Source organism: Chiloscyllium punctatum, chromosome 7 (assembly GCF_047496795.1).
Source record: "Chiloscyllium punctatum isolate Juve2018m chromosome 7, sChiPun1.3, whole genome shotgun sequence".
Classification (NCBI taxonomy): domain Eukaryota; kingdom Metazoa; phylum Chordata; class Chondrichthyes; order Orectolobiformes; family Hemiscylliidae; genus Chiloscyllium; species Chiloscyllium punctatum.
Window position 1 is genome coordinate 66,235,425 of NC_092745.1, and position 15,524 is coordinate 66,250,948.

Sequence of the window (15,524 nt, forward strand, 5' to 3'; positions counted from 1 at the left end):
TGGTTAACAAGCAGCTTACTCAGTGCAGTTCCATAAGTTATGTAAATACCCTGATTGTGAAATGTTCGACTGTACAGCCTTTTGTCTAGCTGTTGCTGCTGCTGTATACTGTTGTTGATGGTAATATATTCACAATATATGCTCAAATGAAACTTAGGTATTCTCGGGATGAGCCTATTATTTATCAATCTTCCCATTATCAATAAAATGGTGCAGTTGTTGATACTTCAGTGTAACCCCAGGATACAGAACAATGCACCTAGAGCTTCCATGATGTACCACAAACACGTCACATATTACTCCTTTGTGAGATTGAGTTAGACCTGTTGAATGGTAGGCAACAAGCCTGGAACATCACTGAACCCTCGTGGCCTTGAGAATCATTAACATCCCTAGCCATCATCATCTTCCTACCCCCACATGGATCCGGTGATGTTCAACTCATTGATGCCACCTTGCTGTTATCAGAATTGAAATAGTTGGCTCTTTCTTCACAATATCTTCTCCCTTGTTTCATGCTAGACCTACAATAACCACACTATTGTCTTAACAATGTAAGTATAATGAGGAGTATTATAAATATGATATGTATGTTGAATTACATTCCATTGTTTCAGTACCTTTCGTCAATAACCAAGAACCCCTTTCCAAGCCATAAAACCATAAGAAATAGGAACAGGCGTAGGCCTCTCAACTTTACCTTGTCAAGCCCCTTAAGGATTCTACATGTTTCAATGAGAACACTTCTGATTCTTTTAAACTCCAATGGATGGAATCTGCTTAACCTTTGCTCATAAGACAATCGCTCCATACCAGGGATCATGCTAGTGAGCCTTTTCTGATCTGCCTCCAATTATATCTTTCCTTAAATAAAGGGACCAAAACTGCACACAACACTCCAGATGTGGTCTCATCAGCACCTTGTACAGTTGCAGTAAGACTTCCCGACTCTTACACGCCAACCCCCCCCTCCCCAAAATAAGGGCCAACATTCCATTAGGCTTCCTGATTACCTGCTGCGTCTGTGTGCTAGCTTTCTGTGTTTTGTGCACAAGTACCCCCCTCCCCAAGTTCCTTTGTGTTAGAGCTTTCTGCAGTTTTTCTCCATTTAAATAGCATTCTATTATTTTCTCTCCCAAAATGAACAATTTCATGTTTACTCCATTTGCCAACATTTTACCCACTTATTTAACCTATCAATATCTCTCTGTAAACTGTCTATGTACCTGTCACAACTTGCCTTTCTACCTAATTTTGTGTCCAAGAGAGAATTTTAACCCTGGATTTCTGAGTGATGGAATCACAGGAAATTTGGGTACACTGGCCCTCTTGCTGTACCAGTGCTGGTTCCCCACAGGAATGATCTGTTCAAATTCCTTTTTCCCATTGTCTTCCTGAACCCTTAGCAATAATAGAAAGAGTAGCGTGAGTTAAAGGAGTTTGGTTCAGGAAGAAATTTTGGAAATGTGGACAAAGGTTTTACTGATATTTCAGTAAAAGACCACAATGAGTACATTCGCATGGAGTAAACGTCCTTTTGTTTTCTTTAACAAACATATCCATGTTTCCATTAAATAAAGTGTAAGGACAGAGAGACAAAGATATAACAATGATGATATTTATTAAGTCTTCATATGACAACAGTGGGCAATGCCCAAAGAGTTGGAATTTGTACACAAAGAGAAAGTAGAACAAAATCATGTATCAGAAATTAGAGGAGTTGTTGATCTTATGGAGTTATGTCAAATGATAATGAGGTTTTAGTCAAAAGAAACATACACAGAGAAATCAAGTGATGAGACATGAAATTTTATAAATGATTGGTGCAGTTAGTTATGAGCAATAAATTGTAACCCTTAAGAAATCATGTCAACAGGCATTCCTACTTTTTAGATTTGATGGTTATTTAGGAACTGTATTGTATCAAGTTTCTGAAAATGCACTTCAGTAAATCTATATGAAATTGTGGGATTAGATCAAGCCCAATCTAGGTATTCCCTTATCTTTAATTTTATTTTGATCAACCAGTGATCATATTTCCTTTTGTGTGCATTTCATAATTTCCTTGGTCTGTGTTTTCTGACCAGGGCAGCTCCATTACATATAAGAACATAGAAGCGAGAGGAGGAGATTTACCATATAACTCCTCCAGTTTGCACTGCCATTGCATAAAATGTTTTATTTATTTCATTTTTATTATTCATCATTAATCAAAAATATAGCTTATAAAACAGGAAAAAATATAAAATATCTATTGCACAGGCATATATGAAATGCATATTTGTGAAATAAGCAATGATCAGAACATTTTTAAATCTGAGATTTGAATATTTGTAGAGGTAGTGCTTAAAATAGCCACTGTGCTTCAATTTTATTTATTATTGTTTGAATCTTGTTCAAAAATAAAGAAGCAATAAGACTAGCATTCAGTACAGGATATAAGAATTGTAAACCACTTATTGATCAGTTCTAAACCACTAACAAAATGTTAAAATGGAAATCAAGACAATTTTGGTCAGCTAGACGGATGTTTTAGATACTTGGCTGGCTCATTACAACCACCATCAAAAGACTGCAAATGCTTACTTGCCCTTGATTATTGCAAAGTTAAAAATCACACAACACCAGGTTATAACTGAACAGGTTTATTTGGAAGCACTAGCTTTTGAAACGCTGCTCCTTCATCCTTATACTGTACAGCCACCTGATGAAGGAGCAGCGCTCTGAAAGCTAGTGCTTCCAAATAAACCTGTTGGACTGTAACCTGGTGCTGTGTGATTTTTAACTTTGTACACCCCAGCTCAACACTGATGTCTCCAAATCTTGATTACTGCAAATTGCAGGCAGAATTTCCATAGTTCATAGGACTATGATACTTGCAGTGTGCTTAGTTACCAACTATAGTGTTTTTGCAGTTGTTGCTGTAATTACGAATAAATGTGGCCTCAATCTGATATCAGTGCTCAACTTGGAACTAAATAAAGTGGAGTAGAACTCCCTCAAGGAGGTAGTTCATTCCACTCCATCTTGAATTTATGTTGATACTTCCAATTTAAATGAAAGCAACTTCATACTGATGCTCAGCTTGTTCTATGATTAAGTGCTAAAGTAAAATCTTGTGAGCAAGCTTTTAGAATCAAATACGTCCGCTTAAGAACTTTTCTGAAGGCCTTAATTTGTTCTGTGCTATTTACTATTTAAAGTTCAGTGGAACCATGCTAAAATAAATTATTTCATGTCAAAGAAGTACATCTAAAGTGAAAGATTTACTCCATGCTCTAAAGGTGAAAATCACTGCAAATTGCTGTGGCATGTACCTCAAATGTAATTATCATGTCAAGCCACTGATTCAGGCACAGTTTTGGATTGTATCAATTTCTGCAATACACACAGCTGTGATTTGAAGGTTTCCACCTGCGTTAGCAGAAATCTCAATATATCCACAAACCTTTTTCTTGAAAATAAAATAATTGCAGCAGAAGCAGAGGATTTCCATGACTGACATTGCAACAGATCTCTTAGTTGGTATATTGTTTTATAGCTTTAACAGAATTACTTGTCGCTGGTTGGAAGAAACCTCACTTTCATGTCTGGTTCATGGCAGGACCTCTGAAGGCAAACTTTGACTTTCCATTTTTTAAATACCTGACTGTCTCAAATGATTGTTGTCAATTTTCTATTGTGACTTATTAATGGTCAAATTGACTGTGAGTAAGCTAATAAGTAACGGATAGGAGTTTGATTTCAAGGTCAATTTAATTTGAGATAACTAGACTTCATTCTGTAGCACCTAAGCTTGTGTTTATTTCAGATATACTAGATCTCTTTTCCTTTCCTTGCCAGTTTGTGAATTGAATTAAAGGTTTAGAGTTTGAGAGGCAGTATGGTTTATGTCTAATTTTGTTTTCCTGTTTTCTCTGAGATATTTTTTTTGCCAACTACCATCCATAGCTAAAAGTAAAGATCATATCAATATACATCAGAGAAGGAAGTCATTCATCCAATAGTGCTTGTGCTGGCTTTTTGAAAGAGCTATACATGCAATCCTGTTAAGGTGTATATCCTGCTTTGGGCATCCAGTGAAGTTATTCTACTATCCTTAATGTCCCATTACTCTGTCCTTAAGTTCAAGTACAATGTGGCATTGGGAGATCATTTTAGTTGTTTTAGTATATAACAGTACTATACTGCTTCTGTACTCTTTGCTTCAATTTACTTTTATGACCAAGCTTGGGGCAAATTTCTCCAGAAAAAATGAATAGATCTTTAAAATCATGCATACATTTGCCAGGCTAAAATGTGGGGAAATCTTTCACTGGTGGTTAGCCCAAAGCTCTGAGTCATAAATATAAGATAATATCTTATAAATCTCAGAGAGTATAAGAGGAAATATTTTCACGGGTGAGTGGTGAGAATGCGGAATATGTTATCATATGGAGTGATCTGCGTTCAGTAACAGATACATTTAAGTGGAAGGTAGATGTGCAAAAGAGGGATAAATAGGTACGACATCCTTCTAGAGCTGAGATAAAGCAATATGGCAGGATGCTTTTGTGGAACACAGACACTGCTATAGACTAACTGGGATGAGTGGCTGTGCTGTTATCTTTTATGTAATTCAATTTAACATATACACCTTTGTATACAAACATCAAATGTTTGGAAATAACATCAGTCACTTACGCTGTACTTCATATTTCACAAGTTTGCAAAAGCTGGTTAGTTTTGCATGAATTTTGCACTATTACATTTTTAAAATCTTTTCAAACAAAAAAAAGCTGACGAGAGCTTTATGTATCATCCCAGAAAAGGGGATTCTATGCACTCAAGGTATGTAGTAGAATGTATTACTAGTTCAGAAATCTATAGAAATATTCAACTTCAAAATTGTAAATGTGCAATTTTTAAAAATAAGCTGAAAAATATCATTTTTTAACATGTTCCTTTCTCATTTTTCATTGTTAATCACTTTTAGCTGAAAGGGAACTGAACAATCTGGCAAGTTATCTGTTAATTATCAATATAAAGTGAAATAATTGAACATGTGCAAATCATTGAGCTGTGTACCCTGGGAAAAACCAAGAATTTAAATTTGCTGTAACTATCTCTTTTTTATCTTGCCCACACTGGAAATTGTAATACAATGTGCATCACTGTATTAATATTTCCAAACTACAACAAAATAAGCCAACATTTAATTATAAAAGAAGAAAATGCTGGAAATACTCAGTGCATCAAGTAGCATTTACAGAGAGAGAAACAGAGTTATTGAGCTGCATTTCAAAGCCAAAGTGATGGCTTGACTGGCAATTCTGCTGTGGCTACCTTTGAGAGCCCTGATGCGTTTGGTTCCAACCAGCCCACTGTAACTGCAGTGGGCCAGGATGAGGAACCAGATGTAAAGGAACTCATGGAGGAGGGTTGAGTGGTGACAGGTCACCAGGGTCAGTCATGCAGTTCCTTACAAAGAGTGGAGAAGGGCCAGTATAGAGGACAAAGGGCTGATCCTTGCCACTGATGGGCCTTCTGCAGTCCATATGTCATTTTGGCGGAACTGAGATTGAGGCTCCTCAATGGCCTTTAGCCGGCCAGTTTAAAGCCTCATTTGGTGAAAGGACAGGCAAACAGACATGGGGGATCGTGCTGCCTTTTTAATAAGAAATGAAATTAAATCGATAGCCTGAAGCAATACAGGATTGGAAAGTAGAGAATCTGTGTGGGTAGAGTTGGGCAATCGTAAAAGAAAAAGACCCTGATGGGAGTTATACACTAGCAGTAGTCAGGATGTGGGGCAGAAGATAAGTCAAGAGATAGAAAAGGCACATTAAAAAGGCACAATAATCATGCAGGATTTTCAGTTTGCAGGTGGACTGGTAAAATCAGGTTGGTGGTGGATCCCAAGGAAAGGATTTTGTGGAATGTCTACGAGATGGGTTTGTTTTTGAGTAGCTTATAGTAGAAACCACGAGGGAACATGTGATTCTGGATTTGGTGATGTATAATGAGGCAGACTTGATTAGGGAGCCTAAGGTGAAGGAACCTCGAGGGGCAGTGACCATAACATGATAAAATTCACCCTGCAGGTCGAGAAAGAGAGAAGCTGGAATCAGATGTAACGGTATTACAATTGAGTAAAGGTAACTACAAAGACATGAGGGAGGAGCTGGTCAGAGTTGATTGGAAGAGAAACCCAACAGGGAAGGAAGGAGAGCAGCAATAGTAGCAGTTTGGGGAGGTACTTCAGGAGGCACAGCAGAAATTCATCTCAAGGAAGAAGCAGCATACTGAGAGGAGTACGAGGCAGCTAAGGCTGACAAGGGAGGTCAAGCACATAAAAACAAAAGAAAAAGCATACATTATGCTGAAGATTAATGGGAAGCTTGGGGATTAGGAAGCCTTTAAAATCCAGCAGAGAACAACTAAAAACCAATAAGGAGGACAGAAGATGAAATATCAAGGTCAGCTAGCTAGTAATGTAAAATAAGGTTACGAGAGCTTTTTTTTGATATAGAAGAACTTAAGATTGAGTCAAGAATGAATATTGGACTTCTAGAAACTGAGGCTGGAGAAGCAGTAATGGGGAACAAAGAATGGCGGAGGAACTGAATTGGTATTTTGCATCAGTATACATGATGGAAGACACTAGCTCCATTCCAGAACTTCAGGACAATAAAGGAAAGAGGTGTATGTTGTGGCCATCACCAAGAAGAAGGTGCTGGGAAGCTGAAAGGTCCAAAGGTGGATAAGTCACCTGGACTGATGGACTGTATCTAGAGTTCTGAAGGACATAGCTGAGGAGATGGGTGGTGATCTTTCAGGAAATACTGGCATCAGGGAGGATCCCAGAAGACTGGAAAAATATTAATGGTCCATCGTTATTTAAGAACGGGGGGAGGTAGATGACGGGAAATTATAGGCCAATTAGCCTGACTTCAACCATTGGTACAATTTTAGCATCCATTGTTAAGGATGAGATTGCAGAATACTTGCAAGTGCATGATAAAAATGGGGCTGTGTCAGCATGGTTACATTAAGGGGCAATCATGCCTGATATATCTGTTAGAATTCTTTGAAGAGATAACAAGCAAGTTAGACAAAGGACAGCCAGTGGTTGTGAATTATTTGGATTTCCAGAAGGCATTTGACAAGGAAGGCACAGGAAGCTGCTAATTAAAGTAAGAGCCCATTATGTTAAGTGGAAGGTACTGGCATGGATAGAGGATTGGCTGACTGGCAGAAGGCAGAGATAGGGAAAAAAGAATCTTTTTCAGGATGGCAGCTGGTGGCTAGTGGAGTTTCACAGAGGTCTGTGTTGGGACCACGACCATTCACGGCACATATTATCGATCTGGACAAAGGAATTGCAGGCATTGTTGCTAAGTTTGCAGATGACACAAAACTAGGTGGAGGGGTAGGTAGTATTGAGGAAGTGGGGAAGCTGCAGAAGGACTTGGATAAATTGGAGAGTGGGCAAAACAATGGCACTTGGAATACAATGTAGGAAAGTGTGAAGGTATACACTTTGGTAGGAAGAATAGAGGCATAGACTATTCTCTAAATGGGGAAAGGCTTCAGAAATCTGAAGCACAAAGGGACTTGGGAGTCCTAGCCTGTTCAAGTCCTTCTGCGCCTCCCTGTCTCTACACCTATCTCGGGATGGGAATGTCAACCATCCCTAGCTCTCACTTCATCGAAATTAGTCCGGAAATTATGGGTTCTCCTCCCTGTACCTCTTGCAAGGCCTGTATTCACAGCTGGTTCACAGACCTCTCTGGTGCTAGGTGGGAGTGAGAGACATTAGATTCTGCCCAATGTTTCAGAATGATTTTCTCACATTCGAACCGGAAAATGTTGGAGATATAATAGTTCATACGCAAGTGAAATGGAGGAGTTGGGGTAAAAGAACACAGGATAAGGTCTGTAATAAGGTGAAAGGGAAGAAAGATTAATTGGCCGACTACTTATTGGTTCAAAGCCAAAGGGAATGGCAATGGGACAGGTAAAGGACAAAGGATGTGGCTTGTGAAGGTGCAAATGATGAACCAATGCCATCTGAAAGCAAAAATTACAGGAAAACAAAGGTAACATGTAAACTGCAGAGAGAATGCAAGCAAAATAGTTGTAGAGGTCCCAAAGGATATAAATTTCAAACTATAACCTGAAACATTAACTCCTTTTCTCTCTCCAGATGCTGAGTATTTCCAAGATTTTCAGTTTTTGTTTCAGACTTTTAGGCTCCACAGTATCTTGTTTCATTCTTATAGTTACAAGTGTTAAATTCTGCTTTAAAATATCTAATGCTTAATGTTTACAGAAAATCATTTCCTCCAGATAACCTCTGTTATATGCTCTATATTTTGATAGCCAAGAAGGGCTTTGCATTTTCCCAGGGTTAATAAAAATTCAGTCCATGTGTTGGTTTCCAAACAATATGAATTATCAAGAGCAATACTGGCATTTCATAATTGCACCATCCTTTCTCAATAAACTGACATATTACTTTGGTTAGTCAAGAGCTTCAACCCCACTCAACTGCTGGTTCATCGTCCATTCGTATTACGAGGTAGGAGAGAAGCTGAAAAAGATGCTGCCAGAGCAATAGAGAGATGAAAAAGGAGAGATCGCTTACATCAAACTCACAGCGGTCACCCGCAAAGCTCATGTCGCAGATGCAGTGGAACCTATTGGGTAAGTTCTGGCAGAAGCCTCCATTAAGACAAGGGTCCGATTCACATTCATCAATGTCGACTTCACATCTGCAGAATGTCCAGATTTATAAAACAATTATTAAAAAAGGTAAAGTACTGGAAATACATGACAGGTCAAACAAGGAGAAAGCATTAGTGTTCCAGGTGAATCACCTAGCATCAATTTCAGGTAAATGAGCTACTTACTGCCTGACCTGATGAGTGCATCTAGCATTGTATCTCAATAGTCGCAAGTCGCAAGCCTTTCAAACATTTTGGTTTTCAGCTTGCCCTTTGGATTTTGTTCAGACAAAATGAAAACGAACGCAAAATGTGATTTCAATTGCAGTGTACTTGGCAGCTTAAGCATTCTTAATTAAGTAAATCTTAACTTTACTTAATTAAGATTTCTATAAATTAGCATTGACTGCATAACAGCAGGCATTCAGAAAAATATAGTTGCTTCTTTATGGTATGGATGGTAAAATGTGCTGAAAGATCCCGTTCTGGTTGCTATTTTAATAAATCTCTCAAACCACTGTATTATAGCTATATTGGAGAGTATTGTGAGTTCGAATCTAAGACTTTTTTTAGGCTTATCATTGCTCAATATGATCTGAATGTCTTAAACTTTATTGCTTACCAATACTGTTTAACACTTAATTGTATAACAGTGTAAGTATCACCTTGAATGTTTATGTTGTTCACATATACCCATTCCAATTTCTGTCACCTTCTCAGAGGTTGACTGAGAAAGATCAGGCCAGATATGAATTATGAAGTTGCTTTTTACATTGCGTTAATGTACAGAGTAAGCAATATCAGATTCATTTGGGCCTACATAATTTGTGTTCAAGTAGTTTGTAATCACCTCTTGCTTTTTAACCGACTGAGTCCAGTGAAAGCTTATTCCTGCGGCACTGCTTTGAAACCCTGACTACCATTGAATGTTTTCGGCTCTACTTTTGACTCCTGGTGTTCACAACCTCAAGGAAGCACTAAAAGGTAGAGAGCTTCTACCAATGAACAGGGTTCTTCCAAAAGATTGGGATGTTTATTGATTTTTGAGAGGTCAGCAAGTTTCTTATTGTTAAAGGTTCCTTGAAAAGCAACTTGAACACCGAGCCTCGGGCTTCCCAGCTGAGGTTTCCAATTGAAGCTTCCAGCTGAAATTTCTAGCTGTGAGCTGCGAAGCAGGAATGTCTGCTCTGAAGCTTTCACCAAGTTACGACAACTGTGTTCCCCATCCAACAGGCCCCTGCTGTGCTCCTTCCCCACCCCTGACCACCCTCCACTAAGGAGGAGACAGTGAGGTCTGTAGATGCTGGAGATCAGAGTGATGAAGGGCTCTGACCCGAAACGTTGATTTTCCTACTCCTTGGATGCTGCCTGACCTGCTATGCTTTTCCAGCAACACACTCTCCACCAACCCTGTTCTCACTGAGAGGTTGCAACAATTTTCAAATCTCAATGGATTTGCAGTGGGAAAATATTTGGGAATCACTGACTTAGATGTTAGTTTGTTAACAACATTAATTTCAGCATTTTTAACAGAAACATATGAATACAACTTGCTTTAAAGTCCGTCATACACATGTAACAATAATCCGAATCCTTCTTATTGACAAACCTGGGACAATGCTTTCCCATAATTGTAACTGTTCTACAGTGGAACTGGCAATGACTGTAGAACCTGACGTTAATTCTAACCTGCATCCTAACGATACTGCCAGAACTGCCTTCTCCAAACGCTCAGCATGTAGGTATTGAGAAAGTTATTGCTATCACTTTCTTTAGTTAAAAGGGTCATGTGGCAACATTCAAAATGTAAGTGAAGGAGAGAAGGAAAAATTGGGATCAAACATATCCTTCTACATTTTTAATTTTAAAAATCTAAAAACTAAGAAAACTATAATTTCCTCTGATAAAACAGCCACTGAAAATTATATTGCATATAGTGAAATCATGGTTTGTGTATCATCATATAACTCTTTACTCCTATTTTAATTTTGAACTGAAACAGTTGGCTCTTTGTTGTGGTTCTGTTCGCCGAGCTGGGAATTTGTGTTGCAGACGTTTCGTCCCCTCTCTAGGTGACATCCTCAGTGCTTGGGAGCCTCCTGTGAAGCGCTTCTGTGTTGTTTCCTCCGGCACTTACAGTGGTTTGGAGGCTCTCAAGCACTGAGGATGTCACCTAGACAGGGGAAGATATGTCTGCAACACAAATTCCCAGCTCGGCGAACAGAACCACAACAACGAGCACCCAAGCTACAAATCTTCTCACAAACTTTGAACAATATTTCTTGTGAAGTTATTCAGAATAGGTGAAAAATTTACCCTCTGCTCATTGACATTCAACATATGGCACACTATGCATTCATAAAAAAGCTGCTGAGATCTTACATGTTTTGTGTATCTCTAGAAGACAATGATCTCCTTTGAATTGTGATTTTATCAGATTTTTTTTGCATGTATTTGTATCTAATACTGCTAGTTGTTTGAGTGGCTATGCAGATGAACCATAACCAAGCTACTCCCTGGATTAAACTTAGTTGCTCAGAGTTGAGTGTAATAAGAGCAGCTTGGAATCTTAATCTCTGAATATTATTTCTCCCTTCTCTGGTCTGCTTTTCAGGAAGTGATTTAGTTCTACATATCACTTTCCCAATAGTGCTGACTGACCCCACAATATTTGTGAGCACTTCCAACTTGTTTTTCACTTACTTGTTTCCAGTAAATCCGATGGGACAGGTGCACCTTGTAGTCTTCCCATTAGTGCAATTTCCCCCATTATAGCAAGTCCAATTTTTCTTCTCCTCAGTGCAGAATGTAGCAGATAATCTGGGATATCTATGACACAAAACATGAATGAATTACCATTTTAATTACCAATTATGATTATATTATTTTTTTCTCTTTCTTCTTTAACACGATGAGGGTATCGCTGAGTAGGCAGCATTTATTGCCCATCCCTAGTTGCCCAGAGGGCAGTTAAGAGTCAACCACATTGCTGTGTGTCTGGAGTCACATGTAGGCCAGACCAGGTAAGGATGGCAGTCCTTCCCGAAAAGACATTGGTGAATCAATGGGTTTTTCCTGACAATTGGCAGTGGATTCACAGTCATCATTAGATTCTTAATTCCAGATATTCATTGAATTGAAATTCCACCATCTGCCATAATGGGATTCAAACCCGGGTACCCAGAACGTTACCTGGGTCTCTGGATTAATAGTCCAATGATAATATCATTAGGCCCATTGCCTCCCCATACTATATTTATCCAACTATATCTGTTCAGTTACATATACAAATATGTTCATCGCCTCTGTTTTTGTTTACAAAAGTGAGGAATATTGGTAGTGGAGAATTCAATAGATTCCCTATCTTTGTGGTAGTAGGCAAAACTACAGGTAAAATATGCACAGTGGGCAATGTCTCATTAGTGACCATGTAATACTTCCATGTGAGGGGAAGATGCACCATCTTTGTATTTGATTCGTGCCACTTGAACAATACATGGCTGTAATTTTTATGATAGCCGTATCTATTCAGATTTCATGCACGGCAATTCATCCATTCCTTATTTCTATTTTTCTGATCCAAGTTCGACAAATCACCAATATTGGTGTGGGCACCACTGCCAGTATAATATAGTCTGAGGGCTCCCCTATGCGATAGCCCAGCTAACATATACCACAAAGACTAATCTCTTGTTGAGACAGATATCCTGAAGTTTATTAAGTTTTAACTATGTACACTGTTATGATATCTCAGACTTACATACAATCTAGATTCTTTATTTACTTAAGTTACTGTTACATTATATATGTAGCTGATCAACTGGCTGACTGCTTAACTGACTATCTCAGAGTATGCTGGGGGCCTTTTGTATTAAGATATCAAATGCTGTGTGACATCTAGCTGCCTGAAAGTTATAGTCTTTCTGAGATCAATGCAATAGTACAATAATGACTTGCTCGCTTCCTCTGCAGTGATGAATAAATTTGCTCAACTTGCAAACTTCCAGTAAATTATTTCAACTTCAGGCACTACTGCTGCAATCTCCATTTCTTGTGCTCTGAGAAATTATTTTTTCATTTTGGATTTCTGCCTTCAGTTCACTTGAAAAAGACTTAACTTCAAAGGACCTATGGCAAAGGTATAGAACATTTTCTGTACTTTGCATCCAGTTTCAACATTGACTATTCCCCAAAAGATTCCTCATGGGTATGTGCCACTGTGCCACCCAATATCAAGATATGCATACTTTAATAAAAGCATAACATTATTTTCTTAAACCATATTATGCATCTAAAATATTTAGTTGATTCTACCTTAAGAATTTTTTTTCTGAACATTATTTTGCAGACTTTATTGAAAGAGTTGATCAGTCACACAGTTTGAATGAGAATTACTGAAGGTAATTCCAAATCACATGCAATTTAAACTGAAGCATTAGAACTAAATCTTAAAAATTAGTTAAAACAGATCATAACTTAAATGGACATTGCAGGGGAGTTTATTATTGGGAAACTTTTTGATGATGTCCTTTATAAATTCAGATGGGCAATAGAGATGGGGAAAGTTTATGGCACTGAGGAGGCCGTTCAACTCAATCCATCTATTGCATATGAAAACAGTGCAATAGAAATATATTCAGCATGGACAGATTGGACTGAAGGGTCTGTTTCCATGCTGTATGACTCCTTAACTATAACAAAAAATATCCAGCCAAGTTCCACTTTCCAACTCCTGGTCAACAGCTCTGTCAGTTACAGTTAACTACATATCAAGCAGTTTTGAAACACGATGAGAATTTCTGCTTCTATCCATCTTGCAGCCATTGAGCTGCCCCCAACATTCTCTGGGTGAAAACGTGTTCCCCTCAACTCGCCCCTAATGCTTCTGTTAATTATTTAAATCTTTTTCTCCTTGTTGTTAATCTCTTTGTTAATGGATATAGGCACTTTCTATGCACTCTATCTGGCCTCATTTTTGATATACCTCAACTAAATGTTCATTTAGCTGCTTCTATCCAAGGAAAGTTAACATATTTAATCTGTGTTCAGAGGCAATGTTCCGTTTCTTGAGACATCCTTGTGAATCTTCAGGGTATCCTTTCCAGTGAAAGCATATCAATCCTGTGAGGGAAACAGAAGAATTCGGAGTAGGCCATTCATCCCTCCCCTGAGCCTGCTCCAGCAAGATTTTTTAAAAGTTTATGTTTCAAATTTCACATTCCAATCTACCCCGACACCATTTGATTCTCTTGCCAAATAAAATCTACCTCCCTCCACAATAAAAGACCCTGCCTATTAAATTATCCTGTCTATACCAACTTCTAAGGCAGAGCATCCAAAAGTTGTCAAACCCACTGAGACAAAAAAAATTCTCCTCACCCCTGACCTAAAAGGGTGACTCTTAAATTTAATCTTTGGTAAGGATTCACCTCTAAGAGAAAATATCTTTTTCATATGCGGCTTGTCCTGAATGCGACCATTCAGGATTCTTATACACTTTGTGGTTGTGGGTATGTTCCCAGCTCAGCAAACATACCCACAACCATGACAACTGACACCCGAGCTACAAATCTTTACACAAATCTTATATACTTCAATCACGTCACCCTTAACTCTTCCAAACTCCAGTGGAAAAAAAAACTCAGTCTGTCCAACCTTTGACAACCCACTCATTCCAGGTATCATCTAGTAAAGTTCTTCTAAACCGTCTCCAATGTATTTATATCCTTCCTTAAATAAGGAAATCAAAACTGCACTCATTATTCTAAATGTGCCTTTGCCAATACCTTATATAACTGAAGCATAACATCCTTAATTCTATGTTCCATTCCTCTCATAATAAGGATAGCATTCCTTTAGTCTTTTTGCTTATTGTTGTGCCTACTTACTAACCTGGTGACTCAAATTAGAAAGCTAATCTCTCTGCACCTTCAGCATTCATTCTCTGTTTAATTAATTAATACTCTCCTTTTTTTTATTCTTCTTGCCAAAGTGAATAACTGAACATTTTTCCACATTATACTCCATCTGCCAGTGTTTACTCACTCAATCAAACTATCTATATATATCTGCCACCTCCTGATTTTGTCTTCATAACATACTTTCTTAGCTATGTTCATGTCACCTGAAAATTGACCAACCATGGCTTCAGTCCCCTCAGCTAAATCATAAGTTGTAAAATCCTGAGCTCCACTCATCTGTTCCTTTCCAAAAGAAAAAGACCTATATTTACTCTTGTTTTCCGCCAGAGATCCAACTGATAACCTTTAATGTAGCACCTTGTCAAATGCCTTTTGGAAATTGAGAGTATAGTATGTTTATAGGCTCCCCTTTATCTACAGCACATGCAAACAAATTCAAAGTTTCCTGAATGACAAAGAAGATAGAAATTAAGTTAAAGGAGGCAAGGTGTGCTATGACAGATGTCAGATAGTAAATAGAATTGAGAACCAAGTTGAACACAGAATATTCAGAAGGGAAGTGAGAAAGAAAATAAGAGAAACTTACTAAAAGAGATTATGAGAAAAAGACTGGCAACTAACATACAAGGAAATTCCAAAGTCTTCAATAAGCACATCAATGGCAAAAGGGTGGTAAAAGGAGTAGAGGTGATTAGGGATCAAAAGACCATAAGACATAGGAGCAGAAATTAGGCCATTCAGCCCATTGAATATGCATCCAATCATGTCTGATAAGTTTCTCAACCCCATTCTCCCACTTTCTCCCCCTAACCCATAATCCCCTTAATATCCAAGAACCTATCTATCTCAATCTTAAATATACTCAATGACCTGGCCTCCACAGCTTTCAGTGGCA

General features: G+C 38.2%; 1 protein-coding gene across 4 annotated transcripts in view; it reads right to left on the reverse strand.

Annotated features, from left to right (window-relative positions):
• Nucleotides 1–15,524, reverse strand: part of crb1 (crumbs cell polarity complex component 1) — a 124,684-nt gene that overhangs the window by 23,032 nt on the left and 86,128 nt on the right. For all 4 annotated transcript variants that reach the window (XM_072573891.1, XM_072573893.1, XM_072573889.1 and 1 more), the window contains 2 exons: nucleotides 11,412–11,537; nucleotides 8,630–8,756 (listed from right to left, as the gene is read on the reverse strand). In XM_072573891.1, coding sequence (XP_072429992.1) covers nucleotides 8,630–8,756; nucleotides 11,412–11,537 — 253 coding nt within the window. The remainder of the gene's footprint in view (nucleotides 1–8,629; nucleotides 8,757–11,411; nucleotides 11,538–15,524) is intronic.